Raw genomic sequence first — 26459 nt, forward strand, 5'->3', positions numbered from 1 at the left:
CTTGGGCTTGTGCTGCTGTAACTGTGGGGGGTCCTCCAGTGGTTTTCCCTCTCCCCAGTCTCCCACAGGCTGTTTCGTCCCTCTCTGAGTTCATGGTAGAAATTTTGGAGTCCACCATGCATGCTTACAGGCCATTTGTATGGTCGGGTTGTGACGTGGCCACACTAATGGCCCATGTGCATGTGTGGTGACATCCAAAATGGCCTGAAAATGGGCTGAAATAGAAATGCTGGGCAGGGCCACTCGTTCAGGGTGTGAAAGCTGAAAATGCCCGGTTTGGTTCAAACCCAGCTTGGACTCGAAACGAACTGGGCAAACCAGTTTTGTGCACATCCCTAGTGTTTTTCCCGCTGCACCAGTGCTCTGCTGGTTAGGAAGTTGGCCTCTCTTTTCCTGAAATTGCCAGCCTTCCTCTAAACCTGGCATGATTGGAAGGAATTTATTTTTTTTGGCAAGGTTACAACTCTCTGCGTTCTATGGCAGCCACCCCCTTAACTCCTGAAAAGCCTCTTCTGAGGATCTGGGACAGATCGGATATGTCGGACTGCAGGGGAACTCTGTCTAAAATTTGGGCAGAGGTTCCAGAGTTCCAATGGAAGCTCCCCCCCCCCAGCATAAATAGCATTTGTGGGATCTCAAGCGGGGGGGGGGGGGGCGGCGGGGGGCGGCATTAAAGTTCCTTTATCTTCCATGACACTTCCTTCCCAAGTCAGGCTCTCTCCTGTTTTCACTGTTTACAGGTATATTTTTGTATTTTTCACTTTTGGATTTGTAATCCTGCTTGGAAGAAACTCAAGATATGAAAATTTGAAACAGACGATGAAATAAAATACCTTGTTCTTGTAAGCTGCTTTGTGTTTCAGCAGAAAAGCAATTAATACATCTCAAAACCAAATAAATATTTTGATCTTTAATATGTGACCCAGGTCCTGTCCCATTTCTTCAGTGAGATTATTCGGTTCAGAATTTCTAAAACAGTTCTGCCAGGAAGTGCATATAACAGAGGGCTTGAGATAAGCAGAGGGCTTGTCCATCGTGTGGCTATAATATGCACAGTCTATTGACATGAAAACTTTTCACTTTAGGAAAGGGAATAAACAGTGAAGTTAATGGTACACTATGTACATTAACATGGTAAAGTTATTTCCATTTAAAATAGATAGATCCATATCCCATTAATTTTTGAGGGAGTTGCACACATGCCTAGACATGATATTTATGCCCCTAAACCAGTGGCTCTTTGGCTTATCTCTTCATGATTTCATTACACTGGGTATGTATGACACAATGCAGTGTGTTTTCAAACAGCTGCTCCTTAAGTAAATTAATACCTGGGGCCTCTTTACTTCTACCCACAACTTTAACTACTGGAACAGACCATAATGTAGCACTGCTTAACTTATCTCATCAGATTGCTATTTGAAAATTGTAATAAAAGGGGGAGGAAACACATTTATAAACTCAAGCTTTAACACACTAATTTCACACAGGTTCTGAAAAGTGTGTTACAGTCAGTAAATGTGTCCTGTGCTTATTCTCCATGCACTGAAAAAGTGCAAAAGTTAATCTAATCGGAGAGGTTTAAGAAAAATAAAGTATTTGATACTAATATGGGATTTTTCTAGGGTATGATCCTGTTATTTTTATTAAGTGATACTATTTCTGATGGCCTTGTCACTGAAAGGATTCAAATCATTTAGGGACTTAGGCTGCACAGTAGATATTATGGGAAATGCCGTTGTTACTTAATATTCGGCTTCTGTGTTTCCAGGTATGTGATTCTGAGTGTAAATGTTTGCCAGTCTCAGTTTTCATTAACAAAATAGTGCAAAACATAGGTTCTAGTCCATGCGTGTGGACATCTGAAAACTTGAAGGTTGAATTTCATCATTCTGGTGATCAGAAGTACTTTTATATACAAACTATTCTTTGTGCAAATTCATACTTTTGAATTTCATACAAAAAGTTCATTCTCTATGTGCGGGGAAAACACTGGCCAACATGCAGACTAATGAAGCATGTGCGCAGCCTTGCTACACGTGTGCTTCAGGGGAGAGGCGATCTTCATCAGTCTCAGCTTTTCTCAGTACCTGACTGTGACTCCAGAAATAATGGGTTGCACAGCCCTCAGATACATGTTCTGGGGAATTTCAGTTAGCTATAGAGGGAAGGGGAGATAAGTGACAACCGCCCTTCCTCGGTGTGCATGCTGTATATGCACTTTGTTAATCTGGATGTCAGCCACTGTATGCAATAACTAATGGATAACTTCTTTTATGGGAGGGTCACTTGAAGAAGGGGATGGAGGATGGCAGCCCAAGGTCCTTCCCTTCCAAGTGGATAGCCAGAAAGTCTAGACTGCCTTTCATAAACTTATCCCATAGGACTTATGGGTGTCCTATGGATTGGCAACTGGAGGAGAAAGGCGAAAGAGAAGTGGCATTCCTTAAAAACCCAGAACTGGCCTTGGGACTTCTGGTTGCTAACTCCTAATATCTGAATCACATTGGCTTTTGTTTACTTTTAGTCTTTTTGCCATAAGTATACTAATCAGGCAGCTGACTTGCAAAGTTGTTTTACATTGTTTTAGCATTTTAATAGTTTTATGGATTGTTAGTTTTGTTGTTTATGAGTTAATTTGTTGTTGTTGTGGCTTATTAATCAGCCTGGGCTACTAGATGGGGTAGGACTTGGGGAAACATGAGTTCAAAAATCCTTATTCAGCCATACTACTACTACTACGACGACGACTACTACTACTAATGTCGTACTGTAAAGGTTTCAGTTAACATGCATTTCTCTGCACAGAGATTAATTTCCAGAGTAGAAATTCAAATGCATCAAGTGACTCTTACTTTGTTCAAAGCAATTCACAGCCTATCTTTGATATCTATCCCATTGATTATGAACAAAGCTAACAAGATCTCTTGCTCTGTGATTATAAAGCTATGCAACGAGAGAGTTGGACACTCCTGTATTTTTATACTCATTGCTAATCTAGTTTAATGCAGATAATGGTCCAGCTGCAGTGAGGAATTTCATTAGTACTCCTTCCTCTTAGAAACAGAACCATCTGTTTTAAAAGAGACTTTTCTGATGGGTTGTGATTTTTTATTTATTTATTCAAAAATAGCAAATTGTAACATTCACCATCCTTGAAATAAGCAGTCTTTCATGTTGCTATAGTGACACAGTTGCCACAAAAGCACAGACTGCAGAAAAGAAAAGGCAAGTGCAGCCTTTGACTGCCCTGCATCTGTATGGGTTTTGGATTGCTTTGTTCCCCCAGACTGGTTTTTTTATATATAGCTGTTTGGAGAACTTACATTTTTAAGTTATTAATTTAAAGAAAACCTCTGTATTGCTAATAAGAATGTATGTTTTACATTATGGCAAACAATGCAGTACTTTTCTGGTGTGATTAAGGGCGACTTTACATGATATGCCAAGCATGTACACCAACTGTACACTTTTATTTTATTTATTTATTTATTTAACATATTTTTATACTGCCCAAAACTCACGTCTCTGGGCATTTTACAACAAAAGAAAAATAAAAAGTTTAAAACATCACAACAATTCAAAATTTTTAAAACAATATTTTAAAACAGCATTAAAACCACTAAAACAATATTAATTAAAAGCCTGGGTGAACAGATGCATCTTTAAAGACTTTTTAAAAGCTGTCACAAATGGGGAGGCTCTTATTTCACTAGGGAGCACATTCCAAAGCCTCGAGGCAGCAGCGGAGAAGCCCCGTCCCTAAGTGGCCATCAGACAAGCCAGTGGCAAATACAGACGGACCTCTCTAGATAATCTCAGTGGGCGGGTGGGGTTCATGACAAAGAAGACGTTCTGTTAAATACCCAGGGCTCAAGTCATTTAGGGCTTTATAGGTTATAACCAGCACCTTGTATTTTGCCTGGAAACATATCGGCAGCCTGAGCCAGTGTAGCTGCTTCAATACAGGAGTTATATGGTCTCTCCAAGATGACCCAGAGACTAACCTGGCTGCCACATTCTGGACCAACTGTAGTTTCCGGACTACATACAAGGGCAGCCCCACATAGAACACATTGCAGTAATCCAGTCTGGAGGTTACCAGCAGATGTACCACTGTTTTGAGGTTGTTCATCTCAAGAAATTTATTTTATTTATTTATTTGACGTATTTTTATACTGCCCAAAACTCAGTTAATGCATTTGAATTTCTAATTGTTTGCTTAAAAATGAATTTCTGGGTTTCTTTCCAGTTTCCACTTCTATCATTGGAAATAGAATGTTGTGATAGAGTTGCTCATAGGCAGCCAGGCTAAACAAAAAAGGTAATTTGTTTTGGTGTAGTATTTGTTGCTGTATCTAGTTTACTTATTTCTGGTTTAATGCATATGAAACTGCCTTATACTGAATCAGATATTGATCCATCTAGTTCAGTATTGTCCACACTTACTGACAGTGTACAATTCTGGGGTCTCTGGCATAGGTCTTTCTTATCACCTTCTGGAGATGCATGACTGGAGATTCCAGAGATTGAACCTAGTACCTTCTGCATGCAAAGCATATGTTCTTCATATGGAGCTATAGCCAACAGGGTATATTTGCCTTTCCCCCTGTTCTAGAGCTCCTCATTGATGGGTTGTACAGATTCTTTCAATTAGTTCTATTCAGCCATTTTTTTGCCTTTGCTTTTTTGTTTTTGATTTGTTAGATTGGCTTTCCCCCATGTTCCCTTTCTCCTCATGGAGCGGGCACACGCAGAGGAGTTGCTCAGAGGCTCCCTGTCTGAGGGTCCTCACGCAACTCACAAGATCACCTCTGTGGGGGCTTCCCCCTTTAGGGTGCGGTCGGCTTCTCCGACGCACTGTGTTTCCGCCCTTTTTGTTCCCTGTGGAGGCCGCTCCAGCCCAAAAAAAGGCAGCAAAGAAGACTAAACACCTTAAGGTACAATTTGAGGCTCCTAGGAAGAAGAAGAAACTCTCTCAGCTCTCCATGCGCCCCAGTGATAAAAGATGTGTGCTGTAAAATGAAGCTGTGGCACAAGGGAGCTTCTCCTGAAGGGCAGGATAGGCAGCCTGATGACCAGCGCCCACTGGCCAATTCCCTGATATCTGTGCCACTCGTGATAGTGATGGAGGGTGTAGAGGGGGAACCATCTGGTCCGCGCAGTCCCCCCCCTCACACCTCTCCCTGAGACACCAGGCCTGATCCTTCCAGCATGTACCGACGAACCTCTGCTTCCAGAGCAACTAGCCACACTAGCAGATAGGGCTCTGATGCTGCCCAGACCGATGGAGAGTCCTAACCTGCCTTCCAGAGATCCTTCAGGTCCAGTGCTGGTGAGTAATGAGGTGCCTCTCCCTTTAGCACTGGCTTCCTCAATTCGCTCCAATGTGGATGCATAGAAATCCTGACTGCAGGATTTCTATGTGTGGGAGTGTCTGTCTCTTCGTGCCGTGCCTTCTTCTACCCCTACCACACACTCCCAGCAGGGGCATAGCTACAATTGAGTGAAAGGGTTCAAAGAACACGGGCCCCCAGCTCCTGAGGGCCCTCCAGCTCCACCCCTCCCTATTTTCTTCATTATTTCCCTCCCTCTGGGGGGCCGCCAGAGAGAGGGATGAACACGGGCCCCCTCTCCTCTAGCTACGCCCATGACTCCCAGTTCAGCTGCATCTGATTCTGAGTCAAGCCCTGAGTCACTGGGCCTGCTACAGCCCATTGATTTGGATAAGGAGGAGGGAGAGTTTTCTAGGGAGGACATATTGCAACAGGCACCCATTTCAGCTCATTCAGTTCTGCTGACTTTGAAGTGTTGCTCTCCAAGGCTAAGAGAGCTATTAAGGATGTGGCCCCAACTGAAGTCGCGCAGCAGAGTGGCAGCAGCCAGCTTCTTCAAAGCCAGTGGGTACCTATCTTAGGAATCATTATGCACTCAATCAAGAGGTTAGTTCTCTACTTGCTATTCTTGCATTAGGTGTTAGGGTCTCTTCTGAACGCGGAGGGTCAAGAGGAATTGAAGGTTCCAGAGGACAGGAAATGTGATGTTTTACTTAGAAAAGCTCGTGAGGCTTCTGCTACTGTTCTAAAAGCTGCCACTCCCAATTCAATTTTTTCTCATGCCTCTATCCTTTGGGCAAAGGAGTTCATTGCCCTAGTACCGCCTGAGAATGTGAAGCTCTGCCAGGGCATGAATAAGATGGCCAAGGCAGTGGCATTAATGGTGGATTCAAGCTATATATGGGGGGGGGACTTGAATCCGTCATTAATGCCATTCTGTGATTTACTTCTTATCTGAATATAGTATCATCTGTTTGTATATATAACTGATCAATGATCGTAACAAAGTTATTAATTCATTGATATTTATTTATTTATTTAACATATTTTTATACCACCTGAAGCTTATGTCTCTGGGTGGTTTGCAACAAAGTAAAAACAGAAAAAGTAAAACAGTTAAAACAGAACAAAAAATTACAATGTTACAATTTTAAAAATTTAAAATAATATTTTAAAACAGTATTAAAACTGTTAAAACAATATTTAATTAAAAGCCTGGGTGAACAGATGAGTCTTTAAAGGCTTTTTAAAAGCTGTCAGAGATGGGGAGGCTCTTCTTGCATCAGGGAGTGCATTCCAAAGCCTCAGGGCAGCAGTGGAGAAGGCCTGTCCCCAAGTAGCCACAAGATGAGCCGATGGCAACTGCAGACGGACCTCACCTGATGATCTCAATGGTTGGTGAGGTTCATGACAAAGAATATTATGTTCTCTTAAATATCCAGGGCCTAAGCTATTTAGGGCTTTATTCGTTATAACCAGCGCTTTGTATTTTACCGGAAACATATTCAGGGATATGGCAGCAGGGGTCACTGTAAGGTGATCTCTCTGGCTTAAGTCGTTGCAGGTGGACACTAAGTCCAAGTTGGCCTTTACATCTTCCCCCTTTACAGGAGCTAATTTGTTTGGCCCAGCCTTAGATCCAGTATTAGTAGAGACAAAAGGTAAAAAGAAGGCCATGCCCTCCATCAGGAAGGATTTTCGAGGACCTTTTCATCTCTATTCCTCCCTCCTTTCGTTCCCATAGGCAGTTTCAGGGAAATACCTCCTCTTAAGGCAGGGAGTTCCATAACAATTTCTTCAGGGGGTCTGGGTGATCGCAATGGAGACAGCATTATAGGGGACCCACAAGAGCACAGGGATCTAAACATTTCAGTGCCAGTGTCCAGTTCCCCAAGAAGCAATGGTGTAGTTCCAATTGGGGGCAGGCTGCTAGACTTTGCTCCCACTTGGATGTCCACCACCCAAGACCACTGGGTGTTGGACACAGTTTCAGCGGCTACTCCCTAGATCTCACCTCTACTCCTCCCAACTTCTTTTGAATGTCTCCAAAATCAAACAAGCCAAAGAAACATCTGAGGATGATTCAAGCCATTCGTCATCTTGAACGGTTAAGGGCAATCGAACAGGTGCCCTTGATAGATGTGTTGGACCTCAAACGTGGGATTATTAAGGAGGATATGGAGGTTGCAGAGAAACTGAATGAGTTCTTTGCGTCTGTCTTCACGGCAGAGGATACTGAGCATATACCTGTTCCTGAACCAGGCTTTTTAGGGATGGAGGCTAGAGTCTCTTCACGGCAGAGGATACTGAGCATACACCTGTTCCTGAACCAGGCTTTTTAGAGATGGAGGCTAGAGAGCTGAGTCTGATAGAAGTGACAAGGGATGATGTTCTAAACCGTCTGGAAAAACTGAAAGCTAACAAATCACCAGGGCTGGATAGCATCCATCCAAGAGTCCTCAAAGAACTCAAATGTGAAATTGCCGACCTCCTTGCTAAAATATTTAACTTATCCCTGAAATCGGGCTCTGTACCAGAGGACTGGAGAGTAGCAAATGTAACACCGATTTTCAAAAAGGGATCCAGGGGCGATCCGGGAAATTACAGGCCGGTTAGCCTAACGCCCGTTCCAGGCAAATTGATGGAAAGCATCCTCAAGGATAAAATTGTAAAGCACCTAGAAGAACAGGCCCTGCTGGGAGTGAGCCAGCATGGCTTCCGCAAAGGTAAATCTTGCCTCACCAACCTTTGGGACTTCTTTGAGAGTGTCAACAAGTATGTGGATAAAGGTGATCCAGTTGACATAGTCTAACTGGACTTCCAAAAAGCTTTTGACAAGGTTCCTTATCAAAGACTCCTGAGGAAACTTAGCTGTCATGGAATAAAGGGACAAGTACATGTGTGGATTGCTAACTGGTTGAAAGACAGAAAACAGAGGGTAGGTATAAATGGAGAGTTTTCACAATGGAGGGAAGTAAGAAGTGGGGTCCCCCAGGGATCTGTACTGGGACCGGTGCTTTTTAATTTATTCATAAATGATCTAGAAGCAGGGGTAAGCAGCGATGTGGCCAAATTTGCAGATGATACCAAACTCTTCCGGGTAGTGAAATCCGAAACGGATTGTGAGCAGCTCCAAAAGGATCTCTCCAAACTGGAGGAGTGGGCGACAAAATGGCAAATGCGGTTCAATGTTAGCAAGTGTAAAGTGATGCACATTGGGACGAAAAACCCCAACTTCAAGTATACACTGATGGGATCTGAGCTGTCGGTGACGGACCAGGAGAGGGATCTTGGGGTCATGGTGGACAGCTCGTTGAAAGTGTCAACTCAATGTGCGGCAGCTGTGAAAAAGGCAAATTCCATACTAGGGATCATTAGAAAGGGGAATGAAAATAAAACGGCTAACATTATAATGACCTTATACAAAACTATGGTGCGACCACACTTGGAGTACTGCGTACAATTCTGGTCACCACATCTTAAAAAGGACATTGTTGAACTGAAGAAGGTACATAAGAGGGCAACCAAGATGATCAGGGGCCTAGAGCACCTTTCTTACGAGGCAAGACTACAACACCTGGGGCTTTTTAGTTTAGAAAAAAGATGACTGCGGGGAGACATGATAGAGGTCTATAAAATCATGCATGGCGTGGAGAAAGTGGAGAGAGAGAGATTATTTTCCCTCTCACACAACACTAAAACCAGGGGTCACTCCATGAAATTGATTGCCAGGAGGTCTAGGACCAACAAACGGAAGTACTTTTTCACACAACGCGTGATCCACTTGTGGAACTCTCTGCCACAGGATGTGGTGACGGCCAACAACCTGGATGGCTTTAAGAGGGGTTTGGATGACTTCATGGAGGAGAGGTCTATCAATGGCTACTAGTTAGAGGGCTGTGGGCCACCTCCAGCCTCAAGGGTGTGCCTCTGAGTACCAGTTGCAGGGGAGTAATGGCAGGAGAGAGGGCACGCCCTCAACTCCTGCCTGTGGCTTCCAGCAGCATCTGGTGGACCACTGTGCGAAACAGGATGCTGGACTAGATGGGCCTTGAGCCTGATCCAGCAGGGCTGTTCTTATGTTCTTATGTAAACGTCTAAATACATACATTCGGAAGAAAAAGTTCAGGATGGAGTCGCTGAGAACCATCAAGGAAGCAGTCCATCAGAGGGGATTTTCTGGCCTTAGTGAACTTAGTTGAGGCTTACCTCCACGTTCCAGTTGCCCCATTCCACAGGAATTTTTTGCCTGTCTTTGAGAACTCCAGGTTCCAGTGAGTCTTTCCCCTTATCTGGGGGCTCTTGGTCATAAAGTAATGCACTCTTTCACCCCTTCCTGAAAGTAGGTACTGCAGTGTGTCTCATGGGTTTATGATGGGTTCATGATGTGATGGTCACTAGCTTGTATGGCTTTAACAAGGGCTTAGAGACAAATTCATGGAGGACTAGTCTATTAGCGATTACTAGTCTGGTGGCTATAGACCATCTCCAGCCTCGGAGGCAAGATTCCTTTAAATACAAGTTGCAGGGGAGCAACAGTGAGAGAAGCCTGTGGGTTTCTCAAAAGGATCTGCTGGGTCACTGTGTGAAACAGGATGCTGGAGTGGATGGGCCTTTGACCTGATCCAGCAGGGCTGTTCTTAAATATACAAAAAGAATTTCAAAACAGCACATTAAAAGAAATACTTACTTAGGCTCAGCCACTAATTATACATAGCCCGATACGGATCAAATCTATATCTCTATATTCAGACATTCATATATCTGTAGTCTGTGGGCACATGCATTTGTGGTTTGTGTGAATGACTGTATCTGCATACATTTTACAAGTGAACCTGGGTACAGGTCCCTCAAATGCATGGTACAGATAAGAAGGATGCTACATCTGCATTCAGTGTAACCTGTACCAATATACAGATTTGATTCTGAGAACTCTGTACAAGACTGTGTGAGTAGTGAACATAACACATTAAAAGGGATAAAAGATTAACTTGTTGCTGTACTCCTTTGAAATGCTTCCATAGTGTAAAGGTAAGGTTGCGCTATTGAGTCGGTGTTGACTCCTTACTTTACGTACTTTGTATTCAAGGAGTAAGTACACTCCTTAGCGTATTTACCCAAATAATAGCAATTGAGTATGTTTTCTGTGTACATTAGGTCTATAAAATGCTGGCTACATGTGGTAGGATATAAAGCAATTGGGCAACTTATTAGTTCTTTTCCAACAAATGAAAACATTAAAAGATTTAGAGTACTCAAATTCAAGTGTTTGTTCAATGATATATTGCAGTGTGAAGTAGGCAGTTCAGATGTGTTGTTTCTCCTTCTATGATGAACAACTTTAGGACTATTACAGAAAAGGTTCATGAGAGGAGAGTGCAGGATTCTGGTTTCTGCTTTGGAGACCATTTCTTTGAAGTCCAATGTAATATTTTTCACACTTGTTGCTCCGTGGAGAAAAGAGCATAAATACTGTACATTGAAATCAGCCTGGTAAAATCAATTAGGAAACAGAGAAACTATATCAAACCTGTTTTGAATCAAACTTTATTGAGAACTCGGGTTTGTTTTTAACAGATTTGAGAAATGCTAGCTGTGTTCAAATTGTGCTGCCTGGGTGGTAGAAAGTCAAAGTGTGCTTTCTGTATGCTTCAGTATCTGATCTGAAGCTTTTGTACAACTTTATCTGCCTGTTTTGCAGCCACCTACGTTAGAAATGTTTCACAATTGACCTAGGACTGGCAGAATGGCTTGGTCTCATTTGCTGCCAGCATCTTAGAGGTTAATTTCATAGAGGGATCATATTACTTTCTAGGGCCGTTTATAGTATTCACCTTCTAACTCGAGCTTTGGTTTTTTCTCAGCCTCCTCCAGAACCACTGAGTGAGCACTTGAGAGAACTAGTCTTGTTCAGCAGTTTCTCTCCTGTCTCTGTGTATGCAAAGATTGTGAGTTGCCCTTTTCTTTCCTAGCAGAGTGTTTTAATGGCAGCCAGATGAAGGTGTCAACCTATAAAATCAATCTAGCCCCTTTCTCTAGGGTACTTCATGGGCGGCAAGGTGGAGAAATGCTTTGGCCCAGGGACTTGGCAAGGTAGGAGTCTTTTGGTTTTGGTTTTGCTCTTAAAGGAAACGTGGTCTTGGTGCAGGATGAATGTGTTTGTGATAGTGGGGATGGTCAGGATCATACCAAACAAGGAATCTTAAGACTTGTATTTAAAAAGGTATTTGGTCATTGAAATCCTAACAGCATTGAAGTATAATGCCAGAATGAAGTTCCACAAGTTTCTGGATTGATTTGCAGTTGAACTGCAGTGTGAAATCAAGGCTTTTTAAAAATCTTGATTTTCAGTGTAATAACACACTTTAGAAAACCGATGTGTGCAATGGACAAATGGCAGGTATAGTCGACTTTAAAATTCACTGCATCTCAAGTTTTCAGTGTATTGGATATTCAGATGGCTTCTTGGTTTGTTTTTGTGGTAATTGTCATTTTTCTCTACCGCTAATGCACTTTTCACCCTTTTAAAAAGCTTTATTTAGTCAATATCATTTATTTTTATTGTATGTTGTTGCATTTAACTTTATGTGAAAGAGCCCATTTCTTAGCACAATGAACATTGCACTCTACTTTTCTGCGGCAATTCAGAATGTAAATTAACATTTAACAAAATACTTCAAATGCAGATCTCATTGTGCAAAAAGCTACCAGTTCATTTTAGAAAATATTAAATACCTTAGGTTTCTGTGTCTCCCTCCTTTTTGCCAGTTTCTAACAAATGCAATATTGTTATAGTAGTCCCTTTTTAAACTCCTGTTGAAAGCCATTGCTGTATATATCTTCAACCTACATGGACCTATAGTGTCAGGCAGCAGAGAGTTAGTATTCAATGGCTAGACAATGACCTTGATCATGGAGACTTTGGTTGAAGTCCCTTTGTTCCCATATATTTATTGTGTGGGGCAAGACACAAGATGCTTCTGCCTCCCCACCGCAATAACTTCTACCTCCTAGGATTGTTGTGATGACAGATTAAATAATGGGACTTTGCACATTAAATAATAATGATAATAAATAGGAGTACAGGAAGTTGCAGACTGAGTGTGCTTTCCCCCCAAAGTGCTTAACCTCTCCTATCCTGTAGGTGGAGACTTTCAGTTAATAAGTCCTTCCACCCTTCGTGACTGTCCTTTCCTATGATGAAGACCTGACTTTCTTAACTACAGTTATGCTTTATACACCTGACTGAGATGTGCTCAGGTCCTCCTGCTTTCCATTGCAAATCTGATCACTGCTTGTCGTAGTTGAAGTGCTTGAAGCTAGATTTCTGCTGAACTTGGAGAGCTAAGCAACTTTTCCCATTTTAGTTCTGCTTTAAAGAAGTATCTCCCCTACCCCATCAAGGAAAGTGGGTACTTCAAGAGAGGAAATTTAAATGCTAAGAGGAGTGTGTGCTGTATGAAAGCGGAGAAAATAAATTTAAGAAGGTGGCTGATGTGTAAGGAGGATTTCTTATTACCTTTTACACTTGATACGTCTTGAATACAATATGCTACAATACAGAGAGAAGAATCTCTTTTTGAGAAAAGGTTTGTCCTCAAATTTTAAAAGTTTACTGTGAGACCTAAAAGGAGGCTTCTGTATGTACCTGGTTTGTGTCCAGTTTACAATTAAAGCTTATTAAGCCTTGTTCAGCTTGCTTTGAATGCAAAGGCTTAAACTACTTTCTAGTGAGGACAGCTCTTGTCATTTGATGCAAGAAAGGCACTATCTGGATAAACCAGTTTAACTACATTGGTTCATTCATAGTAGAAACTGATTGCATGAGCAATCTTGCTAAGCCAGTTTCAGTTTGAAGATAAACGAGTATAACTGAACTTACATATGCCAAAATTTGCCCTGGGTTTGGCTCATCACAGTCCCTATATCAAAAAGGTGATTGGATAGGCCAGTGTGAGCGGGCATGATAAAAAAAATCTGGGGCAATTTGCTCTTACCTGCCCAATCTCTCCTTCTGCATTACCTCAATGACATTTCCACTTTTTGATGGCTGATTTTGTGTGCATCACTTCATGGAATTTTCTGGCAGACCTGACTTGGGCCAGTCAGTGGCATTCTTACCCCTGGACTTCAGGACTGAAGCCCACACCCCCTGAGGGCCCCAAATCCTCTTTAGACTATCCAGGGTAGTGTGGTTGCTGCTGGCCTGCGCTGTGCCAGGCTGCTGAGTGTGATTATGACCTGTGCCGGTTACTTTAGAGACGAGAAAGGGGAATGGGAAATAAAAATATGGAATGGGAGTATGTTAAATTGTGTGTTGAAATGTTTCTGCTACTGCATATTTGCATAAATATACCCCATGTTTTAAAAATATTTTAAGAACATAAGAACAGCCCTGCTGGATCAGGCTCAAGGCCTATCTAGTCCAGCATCCTGTTTCGCACAGTGGCCCACCAGATGCCACTGGAAGCCACAGGCAGGAGTTGAGGGCGTGCCCTCTCTCCTGCCATTACTCCCCTGCAACTGGTACTCAGAGGCACACCCTTGAGGCTGGAGGTGGCCCACAGCCCTCTGACTAGTAGCCATTGATAGACCTCTCCTCCATGAAGTCATCCAAACCCCTTAAAGCCACCCAGGTTGTTGGCCATCACCACATCCTGTGGCAGAGAGTTCCACAAGTGGATCACGCGTTGTGTGCAAAAGTACTCATTTTGTTTTGTCATTGTGTGTGTGTGTAAGGGGATGATGCTTTACTTGCAGTGGGAGGGGGGCCTCCAGCAAGGCGGGGGGGCACTCCAAATGCATTTAGGTCCAGGCTCCAAAATTACCTAAGTGCACCTCTGGGGCTAGTTTGTGCTTCTGCTCTAAATTCCAGATACGGTTTACAGATATGTTTCAGATTTTGGCCCCAGTAGTTTCCCATTTCCAGGTCCCAGGTCCATAACACCCCTTGGCTCGCTTTATGTTGCAGCTGCAATACTTTTATCGCCGCTATAACTGTTGTGCGAATTTGTGTGAGGTGCCATTTTTACATGGTCTGTGTATGGTTACAAACACAGTAATGTTCTAGAACACAATTTATAATACATTTAAAATAATACTAGGAACAATAGAGTAAGGGAGATGAAATCAGGAGGAAGCTGTGGGCGGGAGGTATGTACAAGGTCCCTGCAAGACAGACAGACAGCTGGGGGTGGGTGAGTTAATGCAATCCCTTCCCCAACCCAAGCAGTTGCTTCCAAGCAGCCCTGGAAGGTACCATTCAAGTTTTGTATATGTATGCCTATGAGCATGTTTGTGTGATCACATGTAGAAAAATGTAAGCTAGTCTCTGCATGGGTATAGCTGACAGAAAGTAGTGTGATCAGGTGGTAGCATTTCCCCCAGTAGTTGTGATCATAGAACCAGTAGCAATCCAACCTTGCAAACTTCTTGATACGGGCATTATAATAGTGAGGTAGGCAAAGGAGTGCTTGAGCATTTCTGACATAACTGCAGAAATTCTCAGCCCTTTAAGAAGGGCTCTTTTCAGTGATATATTTAATTCCCAACAACTTCAGAGGGCTCTGTGAATTTATCTCTGGGACGTTTCACACTGTGATATTGCTGGATATTTGTGATACTGCTGGTAGGCTGGAAATTTGTAACCTTCTTCTTTACTCCTCCATCCCCCATCTTGCTGTTGTGAAGTAATGGTGAGCTAAGCACAGGGTTCTAAATGTTGCCTTATACAAATCTTGTATCCTTTCTCTCTGTGTGTAATAACCTTAATGGAAATAAGATGTTAAAGGTCTGTTGTGAAGAGGAAACATCAAGGAAGATGTTGTGTAATATAACAAGAAGTGCCCCGCCTTTAAGGACTACTATAGCTTGCGGGGGGTGGGGATCCTATTTCCTCTTGGCTTCTTCAGTGTACAATTCATTTTTAAAAGAATGTAGAGATGTCTGCTTCTTGGGAAGCAATAAGGTTTGCATCATCTTTTAGTTAGGTTACAGTATTTTGCACCTTTTCTTGATAGTAGTCGTGTTGAAGTTTGGGGTACATATGTCTATGTAAATATGGATAGGATTGTGCTGTTAATATGGTGGCGATGCCCTCAGTGAAGAAAAAGAGTTACAGCTAATATATATTCTGATATGTCATTTACATGAGAAGGACAGATACCAAGCTAGAGATGATGGCTTTGTTGCACTTATGCTGCGATACATCCTGACTATACTGATTAAGATGTTGTTGGAAGCAACAATCTATAATGAAGTTTTGTGTCAACAATATTTCGAAAACTTAAACAGGGAGATAGCAAAACCATGCAAAGGGACACATGAGTAGGAGAATGGAAAAGCTTTCACCTCGGGGTACTAACAAGCACTGACAGTCTCCTGTTGTGTATATACTATGAAATGAAAACATATTGGCTGACATAACATGCAAGGGTACATTAACCCAGTAATGTTGCTTTCAGGCAAATTGTGCACCTTACGCAAATTGCACAAAAACCCCAAACAAACCCCTCCTGCAAATACACAAGCCCATTATTTCCAATATCTTCAGTATGTCAGGTATTGAGGCTATTCTCACGATGGGGGGAAACCAGGCTAAGGAGCCCAGCCTGGTTTTCCCCCATCATGAGAACCACCGGGCTCATGGGAGAGCCCAGTGGTTCTCTGGCCAGCCCTAGTAGTTCTAAGAAGGCTCTAGTGGCTCTAAGGAGCCCAGCCTATTGTGAGAACCATCAGGCCTGCCCGAAGAAGCCAGGTGACCCCCAATCCCTGCAGCCCCTACTGGCTTTGTGACGGAGCCGGTAATCATGTGGGTGGCCGATCTGGCCACCCAGCAACAAGCGGCTGCTCGTCTGTGGGGAGAGCAGGCTAAGCCCGGTTTCCCTGCAGAACTCTCCCAGGCGCTACACATGGATCGTGTGTAGAGCCTCAGGGTCTCTAAAGAAAATGGGTATTAGGGACCAACTTTCAATTTTGCTTTAAAATTATTCAGCTTGTAGCAATAGCAATAGCACTTACATTTATATACCGCTCTATAGCCGAAGCTCTCTAAGCAGTTTTACAATGATTTAGCATATTGCCCCCAACATTCTGGGTACTCATTTTACCGACCTCGGAAGGATGGAAGGCTGAGTCAACCTTGAGCCCCTGGTCAGGATCGAACTTGTAACCTTCTGGTTACAGGGCAGCAGTTTTACCACTACACCACCAGGGGCTGTAGATGGAATTAGAAGTAGTAAGAACTGTGATTCTTTAATTTACTGTGCTGTTGAATGGTCTGGTCCTAAATCTTGGACTGTATACCAAATGATGATGATCTTGATCCATCCAAATATTAAGCAATTTTAAATCCCATTTGTGTTCTCTTATTGAAATTAGTGAGACATTAAAATACATACTTTTTTCTGACAGTACTAACTAATTAAAATTGTAACTCTTACCATGATGAGTTTAAGTATTTTCTTAGCTTCCAGGGTGTTCAGTCCTGTTAGAGGAGTCACACACATACTTGACTTGAAAACAGTACAGCAACCAAGAGGGTAATATGTTTAGCTGAACTCTTTGTACATTAGTCTGATTTCTTTTCTGTAGATTAGTGCAATCTCATTTTTGTTTTGATACTTTACCACTTCCTGACTTATCTCCCATGTCTTATATTAACATTGTTTGGTTTCTTAGGAAAAGCTGAACAGTTTCCAGAAAACAAGTTCCGTTAGTTAATGTTTGCAATTTAATACAGCTCTCTGTGTGAAATGTGGATTCAGACAAGCACTGCCTGGTTCTAGCAGCATCGCCCAGTGTGCACAATAATGAGATGCGCTGAAAACTCACTCGCCTTGACATAACAGGACTCGCCCCAATGTGTGCTCATTGTGCCCCTCAATCATGTGAGTGTTCATCTGATTGTTAACAGAACAGTTCTGGAACACTGACAGAACATCCCGAGACTACCTTTGGACTTGTGTGGGGAGTTAGCGAGACTACGGTGAACAGTCCATTATAGTGTCAATTTGTGCAAAACTTTGGTCTGGAAATAAAGGCTTGAGAAAGGAATATGGTACAGGTTTATTTGTTGATCTGTGACTGTATCAATAAAGACTGACTGGTACAGAATTACTTACGGGTTATTGGGGTAAAGGAAATGAAAAATAGTTAGACAATTAATAAAAAGTAATAAAACTTTAACCAGAGACTCCAAAAATGCATTTTTAGCTTAAAGGTCCAAATTGTGATTAATTTATTATTTATTTATTTATTTTTATTTAAACATGTTTGTACACTGCCCACTACCAAAGTCTCTAGGCAGTTTACAGCAATAAAATCAAGAAATTCCAACAATTAGAACATAAAAAAATCAAAGTAAAATACCTATTAAAACTACCAAACAGCTAAAAAGCTTGACTGAAGAGATGCATCTTTAGTTGTTTCCTAAAAGCCAACAGTTTAAATCAGTTTAAGTCTTGCCAGAGAGATAGGACCTGGAGTGAAGAGTTTAGATTTAGGAAGGAGGGGAGAGAGAGGAAGAGAGATTGTTAGTATACCTTCTTCCAATTCCGCTGGGGTGTCTGCCACCCTCCTTCCCAGGGGCCAAGCAGAAGGACAGGGTAGAGAGGAGGCAAGTGTGCCACTCGCAAGCCAGGGATCCAGGAAAGTTGCTGGTTCCAGGGAAAATCCAGGAAATGTCAGCTTTCTGGCAGCCAAGTGAGGTGCATGGTTTGGATCGAGAGATGGGTCCAAACCAGAAGCTGGAGCAATGGTCATGGTAGATGGAATTGCTGGAGCCAAAGCACATGCAGGTGGTGGGTCTGAAGGAGCACACCATTGAGTGGGGCTTGGGGTTGAAATAAGAAAAAACATGCCTTTGGTCCAAACATGGGTCACACCTCATGGTTACAGGTGATGACATCCGAGGTTGGCAAAAGAATACATGCCATATGATCCAATCATGGGTGTGTGCAATCTTGAAGGACAATAGAATGAAATGGTTTTAAAAACCTGTATAGGACAGAGTAAATGGGCAAGCTCAAAACTTATCTCGTGGGTCAGGAAGACCTTCTAGGTGTGGAAACTGGGATTCTTTTCAGGCCAACGAGCCTCTTCCCTGGTCCTAGCCAGACCATTAGCAGTGAGATAGTGAGGAGAGCGTGATACAGCCTTATCTGAGCTCCTTTTAAGGTGATTAGTTCAACAACTTTGTGCCAACAAGAGGAGTTTGACTTCTTTTGAGAAATAGTCCTTCTCTTTAACTCCTGTCTTACTCAGCTAGCATCCTTCCAGTGTTCCCTATAACAGGGAATCCCAGATGTTTTTGACTACAACTCCCATAATTCCTAGCCAAAGGCCATTGCAGCTGGGGATGCTGGGAGTTGTAGTCAACAACATCTGGAATTCCCTGTTAAGAGGAAAGGCTGCATCCTTCTCTGTATTGCAAGACGGGGGTGGGGTACCTTTCTGTCGCAAGTCCCTACTTGACCTGGGGTAAAATTGCCCCATGCTGCTTGTGCTAAGCGACTAACTGAGAGTTTGCCAAATATGGGCATGTGGAGGGCTCATGGTTCGACATGTCCAGGGAGTCAAGAAGGAGACTGCAAGCCTGCAGTTCCAAATCATATAGAGGAGTGCTGCCTGTAGCCCTCAAACAGGCTGTTCTTGTAATAGAATTGCTCCTCTATGCATGTTCCAAAACCCTATTTATTATAATAATTTATTATTATTATTTATTCATTTTCTATACCACCCTTCCAAAAATGGCTCAGGTCGGTTTACACAGAGAAATAATAAATAAATAAGATGGATCCCTGTCCCCAAAGGGCTCACAATCGAAAACAAACTTAGACACCAGCAACAGTCACTGGAAGTGCTGTGCTGGGGGTGGACAGGGCCAGTTACTCTCCCCCTGCTAAATAAAGAGAATCACCACATTAAAAGGTGCCTCTTTGCCAAGTTAGCAAAGAAAGCACACTGGGGCTATCTTCCTGTGACATGTTGGCGTATTTCTGTGACGTCTCAGTGCATCCCTGACCTTATTGCACATTCCAAGCAGTCAAGGGCGTAGCAAGGTTGGAGTGGGCCCAGAGACAAGATTTTAAAATGCCCCCCCCCCCGAAGCTCAGCTCATGAAGTAAAGAAATTTTCCTAAATTATTTTTTTAAAGGTTTTCTCAATTGTGGACGATGCAAGTCATTTAATGGTACTAGAGAAGGACATGCTGTTCTGGTAGCTCCAGGTCTTAACACTTACATCAATTTCGGAGGATGAATACAACTGAAGGAAACTGGTTGGGGGAAAGCGGCTGGGGGAGTCAGTCTTGTGACTTGCCTCTGGGGAGCCCCCCAAGGCAGTGGGCCCCCAGACAACCGTCTCCCCTTGCCCTATTATAGTTACACCCCTGCAAGCAGTACTCTTTTTAAACCGATGAGTTATAAATATAAACCTGATAACTGGGCAAAGAGGCACCTTTTAACATGGTGATTCTCTTTATTTAGCAGGAGTAGAGTAACTGGCCCTATCCACCAGTACCTCCAGTGACTGTTGCTGGTGTCTATCTTATGTTTCTTTTTAGATTGTGAGCCCTTTGGGGACAGGGATCCATTTTGTTTATCTTATTTATTTGTTATTTCTCTGTGTGAACCGCCCTGAGCCATTTTTGGAAGGGCGGTATAGAAATCAAATCAAATAAATAATAAATAAATAAATAGTGACTCACATATTCCGCAGCATAATGTGGGCACCTCCAATCCCCACACGCTACTGTGTGTCTGAGGAAATGCTAGCAGGAGCACAAGAACATAAACACTCCAGGAGTGCTAGTTAGATTTGTTTCCCATTTAAGTGGCACACCTAGAGTCTGGTCGTGCTTCTTCAGGTATTTGTGCTCTTGTGCAATACCACTAGCATTTCATGAGATGCCCGTAGGAGTGTTTAACAAAGGGATTTCAGACTGAAGCTCAAAATAGAAACAAATAAAACACAACATAACATTTTTAATATCCAACATAATAAATAATTTCTTTCTAGAAATGTGTTCAAGTGTTACTATCTTTTAGAGTGCTTTGGATAGTACATGACCTGAGATAAATTTAAATCGACGTATGATCATGTTTGTGGCTGAAAGCTTAGTTAACAGTCAACCGTTCACAAACAGGAGGAGATAACTGATAAATGAAAAGGTTAATTCATAGCAGGGAAGACGAGACCACCTGTAACTGCTCACCATTTTCAAATTTTGTACAGTGTCTCCTGCAAAAGCAGTGTGATCATTTGCCAGATGTCTTAATAGTTTGGGTATTTTAATTTCCTTATAAGTATTTTTTTTTACTATTATGTCATTTAGTTGCTTAATGAATTCTTAATCCAAGTACATTCCAAGAGCAACACTGTATAATACAAGTATTAAATTGTGGCAGCAAACAGAGAGCCCTCAGTCCAACACAGAGTGGAGTGTACCTAAGCTCACTGAAATAAATCTTAGACTGGTTTATTGTAGCATCAGTTTTCACAGGCTTCATCACATGCAAAAAGTAGACTGAGAAGGGTGTGTGTGTGTGTGTGTGCTCGTGCACTCATGCACATGTGTGCACCCAGGGAGCTGTCCTTCTAACAGAGCTGTGCATGCCTATTTACATGGAAGCCTTGTTGTATGCAGATTCAGTATCTGCGGATTTGCATATCCATGGTCGGGGAAAAGGCACCCGACCTTTGCATACGCAGGGTGGGGAGCATGTCAAACTCACATATCCACAGGTCGGAGCTGGCTAGAAATGACTGTGGAGGTAATTTTTGGCTACCATTTTGTTTCTCAGAGCCATGAAATGGCTCCCGTTTAAAAACAAGCAAACCCCAAATGGCAGTTTTTTGGCAATTTTTGGTTATTCCAGGGGCACAGAGTGATGTGGGGGGGAGCAGCAAAGCATGGTAAGGAGCTTCCCCTGCATTTCTCCCCCAAATTTGGCCCAAAATTGGCATTTTTCCTCATTTCCCCGGATACCAGGAATCTAACCCCCAATTGCCCATTCACTCAGTGCCTCAATATTTCGGTTTCCGTATCCGTGGTACAACCCTGGAACAGAACCCCTGCGAATATCACAGTCCTCCTGTATAGGGGCTGGCTCAGAACCCTTAGTTAATAAAGTAAGAACTAAGAATGTATCCTGATTATTGGAGCACTAAACAATGTATACAATTGTACAATGTATACAACAGGGAGATAATTTCCATTTTATACTGGGGTCAGGGCCAGCATCGGGGATTGATAATGGCCAACCACAGAAGCTCTCATGAAAGAAGATCGTGACTGCCTGCACAGCTATCAAGGAGTACTTGTACCTGCTGTCACTACCACCAAGGTAAACCTTCTGCATATCCTTATGGCAATAGCAGTGGCAGAATCTTGGAGTGCTCTTTGGTAGCTGTGCTAGTGTCTGCCATCTTCCTTTACTTATAATTGAATGCTGCAGTGATGTGGTAAAAATGTGGTGGAGCTATCCTGTCCCCCTGCCATCACTAAGGGAGCCCGCAAAGGCACTTGGCCAAGGAGCCCTACAAACCTGGCATCAGCATTCACTGGAACCAGTGGGAAATCTCGGATATTAAATGGGACACATTTGGATTCCAAATGTGAAAGTTTTTCCATTCTAGTTGCTTTTATGAAATAGGTCATATTAACTAAGTATATTTGAATACCAGTTTAAAATAAAACAGAAATGTTTGAGCAACATAGCGCAATGTGGTGAACCAGGCTTTTTGGATAAGAATGTTTGAAACAGATGATGTGTTTTCCATGCATACTTTTGAAAGATGAAATCATTCTGACCCTAAATTTTATTTTCATCATGTAGTAACTTGGCCTCATTTATTCTGCAGACTGATGATACAATGTTTTAGATACAAATCCCACGCAATAATTGTATATCGTTCCTGGAATTCCTCATGCCATTATGTCAGTATCTGGTGGAGTCCCAGAGGAAAACAATGGAAACTGCTATTCTCTCTTGTTTTATAGTACAATTAAATAGGGTTTGTGGCTTTTCTCTTCTTTGGAAGAATTTAAGAGTTCTCTTTCATGCTGTGAAGTTTTGCATCTGCCATTGAACAACAAAAAGTTTTTGAAAGAAAGGAGAGGAAGAAAGGCATAATCACCAAGTTTCTAGTTGAAATACCACATTCGCCTTAAGGCACTACTTTATTCTCCTGCCTTTCTCTCTTCTCCTTGTGTTATAATGCAGTGTAAGATAGGCTTTGTTTTTGTGCTCAGAGAGAGTTCCATATTAAACACAGGTGGCTTTTAATATGTGACCTGTTTGGAACAGATAGCTTGCATCTCTTTCCAGTTCAGTAACTTCCTAAAACAGGGCTGCACAACTTCAATCCTCCAGCTATTGTTAGACTTAAACTCACATCATCCCCACTCCCTGTGGCTAGTAGTCAGGGAGCTGTAGTCCAACATCTGTAGAAGGCAGAAGTTGTGTAACTCTGCCACAAAAGTTGAAAAAGCCTTACCCTCATGTTACTCTTCTTCAGACTTTATCCTATGGTGATGTGCAGAACCAGATCACGCTCAAACTGGACCACCACAAACTGGACTGGTTTGAGTGGTTCGATTGTGAACCCGTTCGAACAAGTTTGGGCTGGTTCATTGAACCGACCAGCCCAGCTGATCGATTTGACCAAACCTGTCTGCATACTTATTTTATTACTTATTTATTATTTATTTATTTGATTTGTATACCACCCTTCCAAAATGGCTCAGGGCAGTTTACAATTAAAACAAACCACTAAAACAGTAAAGAGCTAAAACAAATTAAAAAACAATATAACAATTAACAATTTATATAACAATTAACAATACTTGCAGTTTGGTACAAATTTGCACTGAATCATGCCACCTGGTTTGTGCACACCCCTATTATCCTATTGTCATTTCCCCCCTTAAATATGGAGGTTTTATGTGGGGAAGGAGAAAAATGAACATGACTTGATTTATTGGAAATATTTGAAACTATTATATGAAGAATGGAAATGCCCCTGTGGAGAGGCGATCGAAACCATGGCCCACATACTTTTAAAGTGTTCAATAAATCAGAACTTGAGATCTCAATTAATCAGCCCACTGATAAAAGATATGAGGGTACAACCTGAGGATCTTGTTGTAGCATATTTATTAGCAGATAAAGATGCAACTATTACATATGTTGTAGCTAAATTTTGTTATGTGGTTACCAGATTAAGAACTTCAAAGGAATAGAATACAGTTTGGAGTTCCTTAGTGTTAATTTTAAATTATGTATATACACGTACGCCTTTCCAATGCCATTATTTTATTTTATTGTTATGTGTAATTATTATTATTCTAAAGCCATTATCCATGTATGCGTAATTGATTTTCTATTAATATTTTTCTTTTTAACTATGTAAAGATTTTTATTTCTCTTTTGGTCAAAGACCGTAAATAAAGTATGATGATGATGAATCGTTTTTATAGTCTGTCTGATATGTTTGCATGGGCAGTGTACACAGTTTTAAAATACAGCAACTATAAAACAGAATAAAAACAATTATATTTATGCTTGCCCATTCTCAGCTGACAAATGCAGACAAACCATGAACAGTAATTACACTTCTTTGAAAAATGATGGACTGTACAATATTGAGCTTATCTTCAGCATTTTTTTGTTTGCTTGTGGTTTCTGTTTTTGCCAAGCCTTGAATACTTACTGTGCTGAGTTCTATTATAGTAATAACTTATTTGTTTGGAAAAACAGTTTTTGTATATTCCATACGCTACTCTCAAAAGCTATCCATTTTGTTATATTGCTTTTCTGAAGAGACTGAATTCCTGTGGTTGGCTGTAGTGAGCATGCAGCATTTGGCAGTGTTCATAAACAGCAGCTTTGGCATGGTAGGAATGTGATATTATGAGTGGGAAACAATACACTTTTGAGAATTTGCCAGCTCAAGAATTCTTAACTGAGGCTAGCTTTTCAGTGATCTGCTGCTCCTAAGCATGTTACTGGAAATATGCACGTTGTACATGGTATTTGTCGGAAATTGTTCCTATCAAATTCCATTAACTTTGTGCAATGTCAGTATGTATAGTACTTACAGGGAGAGGGGAGAGCAGTGAAAATTGTGCCTGTCGCCCATGCATGCTCTGATGCTTGGGAACACTCTGACTGAGTTGTACGCAGGAGTTGTACTCCGGATGTCAGCCTCAAGTGGGCAAAGAGGCACCTTTTACCGTGGTGATTCTCTTTATTTAGCAGGGGGAGAGTAACTGGCCCTATCCACCCCCAGCACAGTACCTCAAATGACTGTTGCTGTTGTCTATCTTGTGTTTCTTTTTAGAATGTGAGCCCTTTGGGGACAGGGAGCCATCTTATTTATTTATTATTTCTCTGTGTAAACCGCCCTGAGCCATTTTTGGAAGGGTGGTATAGAAATCAAATTAATAATAAATAAAATAAGTGCCTCACAAGCTAATCACCCTCTGTAGGCAGGCCAGAGCTCTTTAAATTGATTGGGGCTAATAAATAGAAGTAAAATAATATTACCTGTGTGATGGCTAATATAATGATAATTGTAAAGCTGTCTTGAACATAAAGCTACCAATGGATTGGCTTGATTAAAGGTATATTGGCTGTCCCTGCATTAACAGCTGGTTGCTGTGCTAAAGGCTCTTCACACTGTGTTACTGGAGGTGCCATATTCAGCCTGTATTGGTTAGATACCAAGATCGTTTTTCTTCACTTGGCACCTACAAAGTTCTTTGTGGTAAACTGCGCCGAACATAAGATGCCAATTTTGAAACAGCTTAATTGATTCCTAGTTGGTTTCTGGGCCCGATTCAGTGGTGGTGTTCATATTTAAAGCCCTAAATGGTCTCCTCCCTGGCTGCTTAAAGACCATCTCCTCCTTTATGAACCTAGCCACTGTTTTAAGATGTTTGGAAGTCCTGCTCTGGGTCCCACCTCCATTTCAAGCATGAGTTACTCTGCTCCCTCTGGATTATGGAACTTCCCTCCTGAGAGAGCTTTGTTCTGTGCCTTTGAAGGCTTTGTTGTTTCGGAGGGCATTAGAGGCCCACTGAGTTTGAAAGGATTTTCTTCCAGCCTCTTAATAGGGGTTATGTTTTGAGCTGGTTTTGTTTTTAGTGCTGCTTAGTTGATTGTTGCTAGGAAGGATATTATGTTTTACTTATTGTTTTATTAATCTGATTTTAACATGGGTTGTCATCTAGTTGAGTTTATGGCTCAAAAGTGGGATATAAATTCTAAAAGCAAACTTTTAGTGCATTGTCAGATGGGTTGGGGAGCTTCATGGAATCTGGTCAGATTTGAGAGCTTATTACTATCCTCTTAAGATGTTGCATCTTTTTCCAAATATACCAAATATACTTTTTCCAAGTATACTGTATTTCTTATACTGTATCTTATACTGTATTTCCGTACTGTTCTCAGTCTGTTAAATTGTGCTTTAGTGAGATTTGTTGTGATATTTTCATTAATATCCAATAGGAATGATTCAAACTTAATACACCTTTGAGCCCTCACGTAATTTCCAGCATCCAAAGTAGATGGCGTTTGATCGATCAAGTGAATAAAAGGAAGTATACTTGGTTTCAAGTTATGGCTGAGTACATTTTTGTTGACATAAGAAGTTATTAATTGCCCCAGCTAAATTACAAAGATCCTATCATTGCTCACAAGGTTTGGAATGTTGCAATTAAGAAGGCTGCTACATTTTCCTTTCTGTTCCTTCTCTTTTGAATTTAACCACTAAGATACTGAAGCATAGAATAAATGTAAACCCATCTTTGTCATGGTGGTCTAAAATGCATGTAATTTGGAATTTAATTGTGCTAAGGAGATAAGTGTTGGTGGATTCTTAGAAGGACAGGCCTTCTCCATTGCTGCCCAGAGGCTTTGGAACACCCTCTCTTGTGAAATAAGAGCTTCCCCATCTCTTACAACTTTTAGAAAGGCAGTCAAGACACATTTGTTCACCCAGGCTTTTAATTAGATACTGATTTAATAGTTTGATTTGTAATAGTTTTACCATAGTTTTAAATTGTTGTAATGTTTTAACCTTTTTTACTTGATTTTATTGTTTTGTTGTAAACCACTC

The 26459-nt window shown here is 41.7% G+C and overlaps 1 protein-coding gene across 10 annotated transcripts in view; it reads left to right on the plus strand.

The window, feature by feature from the left end:
- NAV2 (neuron navigator 2) overlaps positions 1-26459 on the plus strand; it is a 410389-nt gene that overhangs the window by 293559 nt on the left and 90371 nt on the right. The window contains exon 1 of one of the 10 annotated variants that reach the window (XM_053286671.1): positions 11196-11284. The exons of 8 other annotated variants lie outside the window; for them this stretch is intronic. In XM_053286671.1, coding sequence (XP_053142646.1) covers positions 11274-11284 — 11 coding nt within the window. In that variant the 5' untranslated portion in view covers positions 11196-11273. Of the gene's footprint in view, positions 1-11195; positions 11285-11328; positions 11430-26459 lie in introns of those variants that run through there. One more of the 10 variants, XM_053286670.1, reaches the window with a different exon arrangement.

The sequence above is a fragment of the Hemicordylus capensis genome, chromosome 1 (genome assembly GCF_027244095.1).
Source record: "Hemicordylus capensis ecotype Gifberg chromosome 1, rHemCap1.1.pri, whole genome shotgun sequence".
NCBI lineage: Eukaryota > Metazoa > Chordata > Lepidosauria > Squamata > Cordylidae > Hemicordylus > Hemicordylus capensis.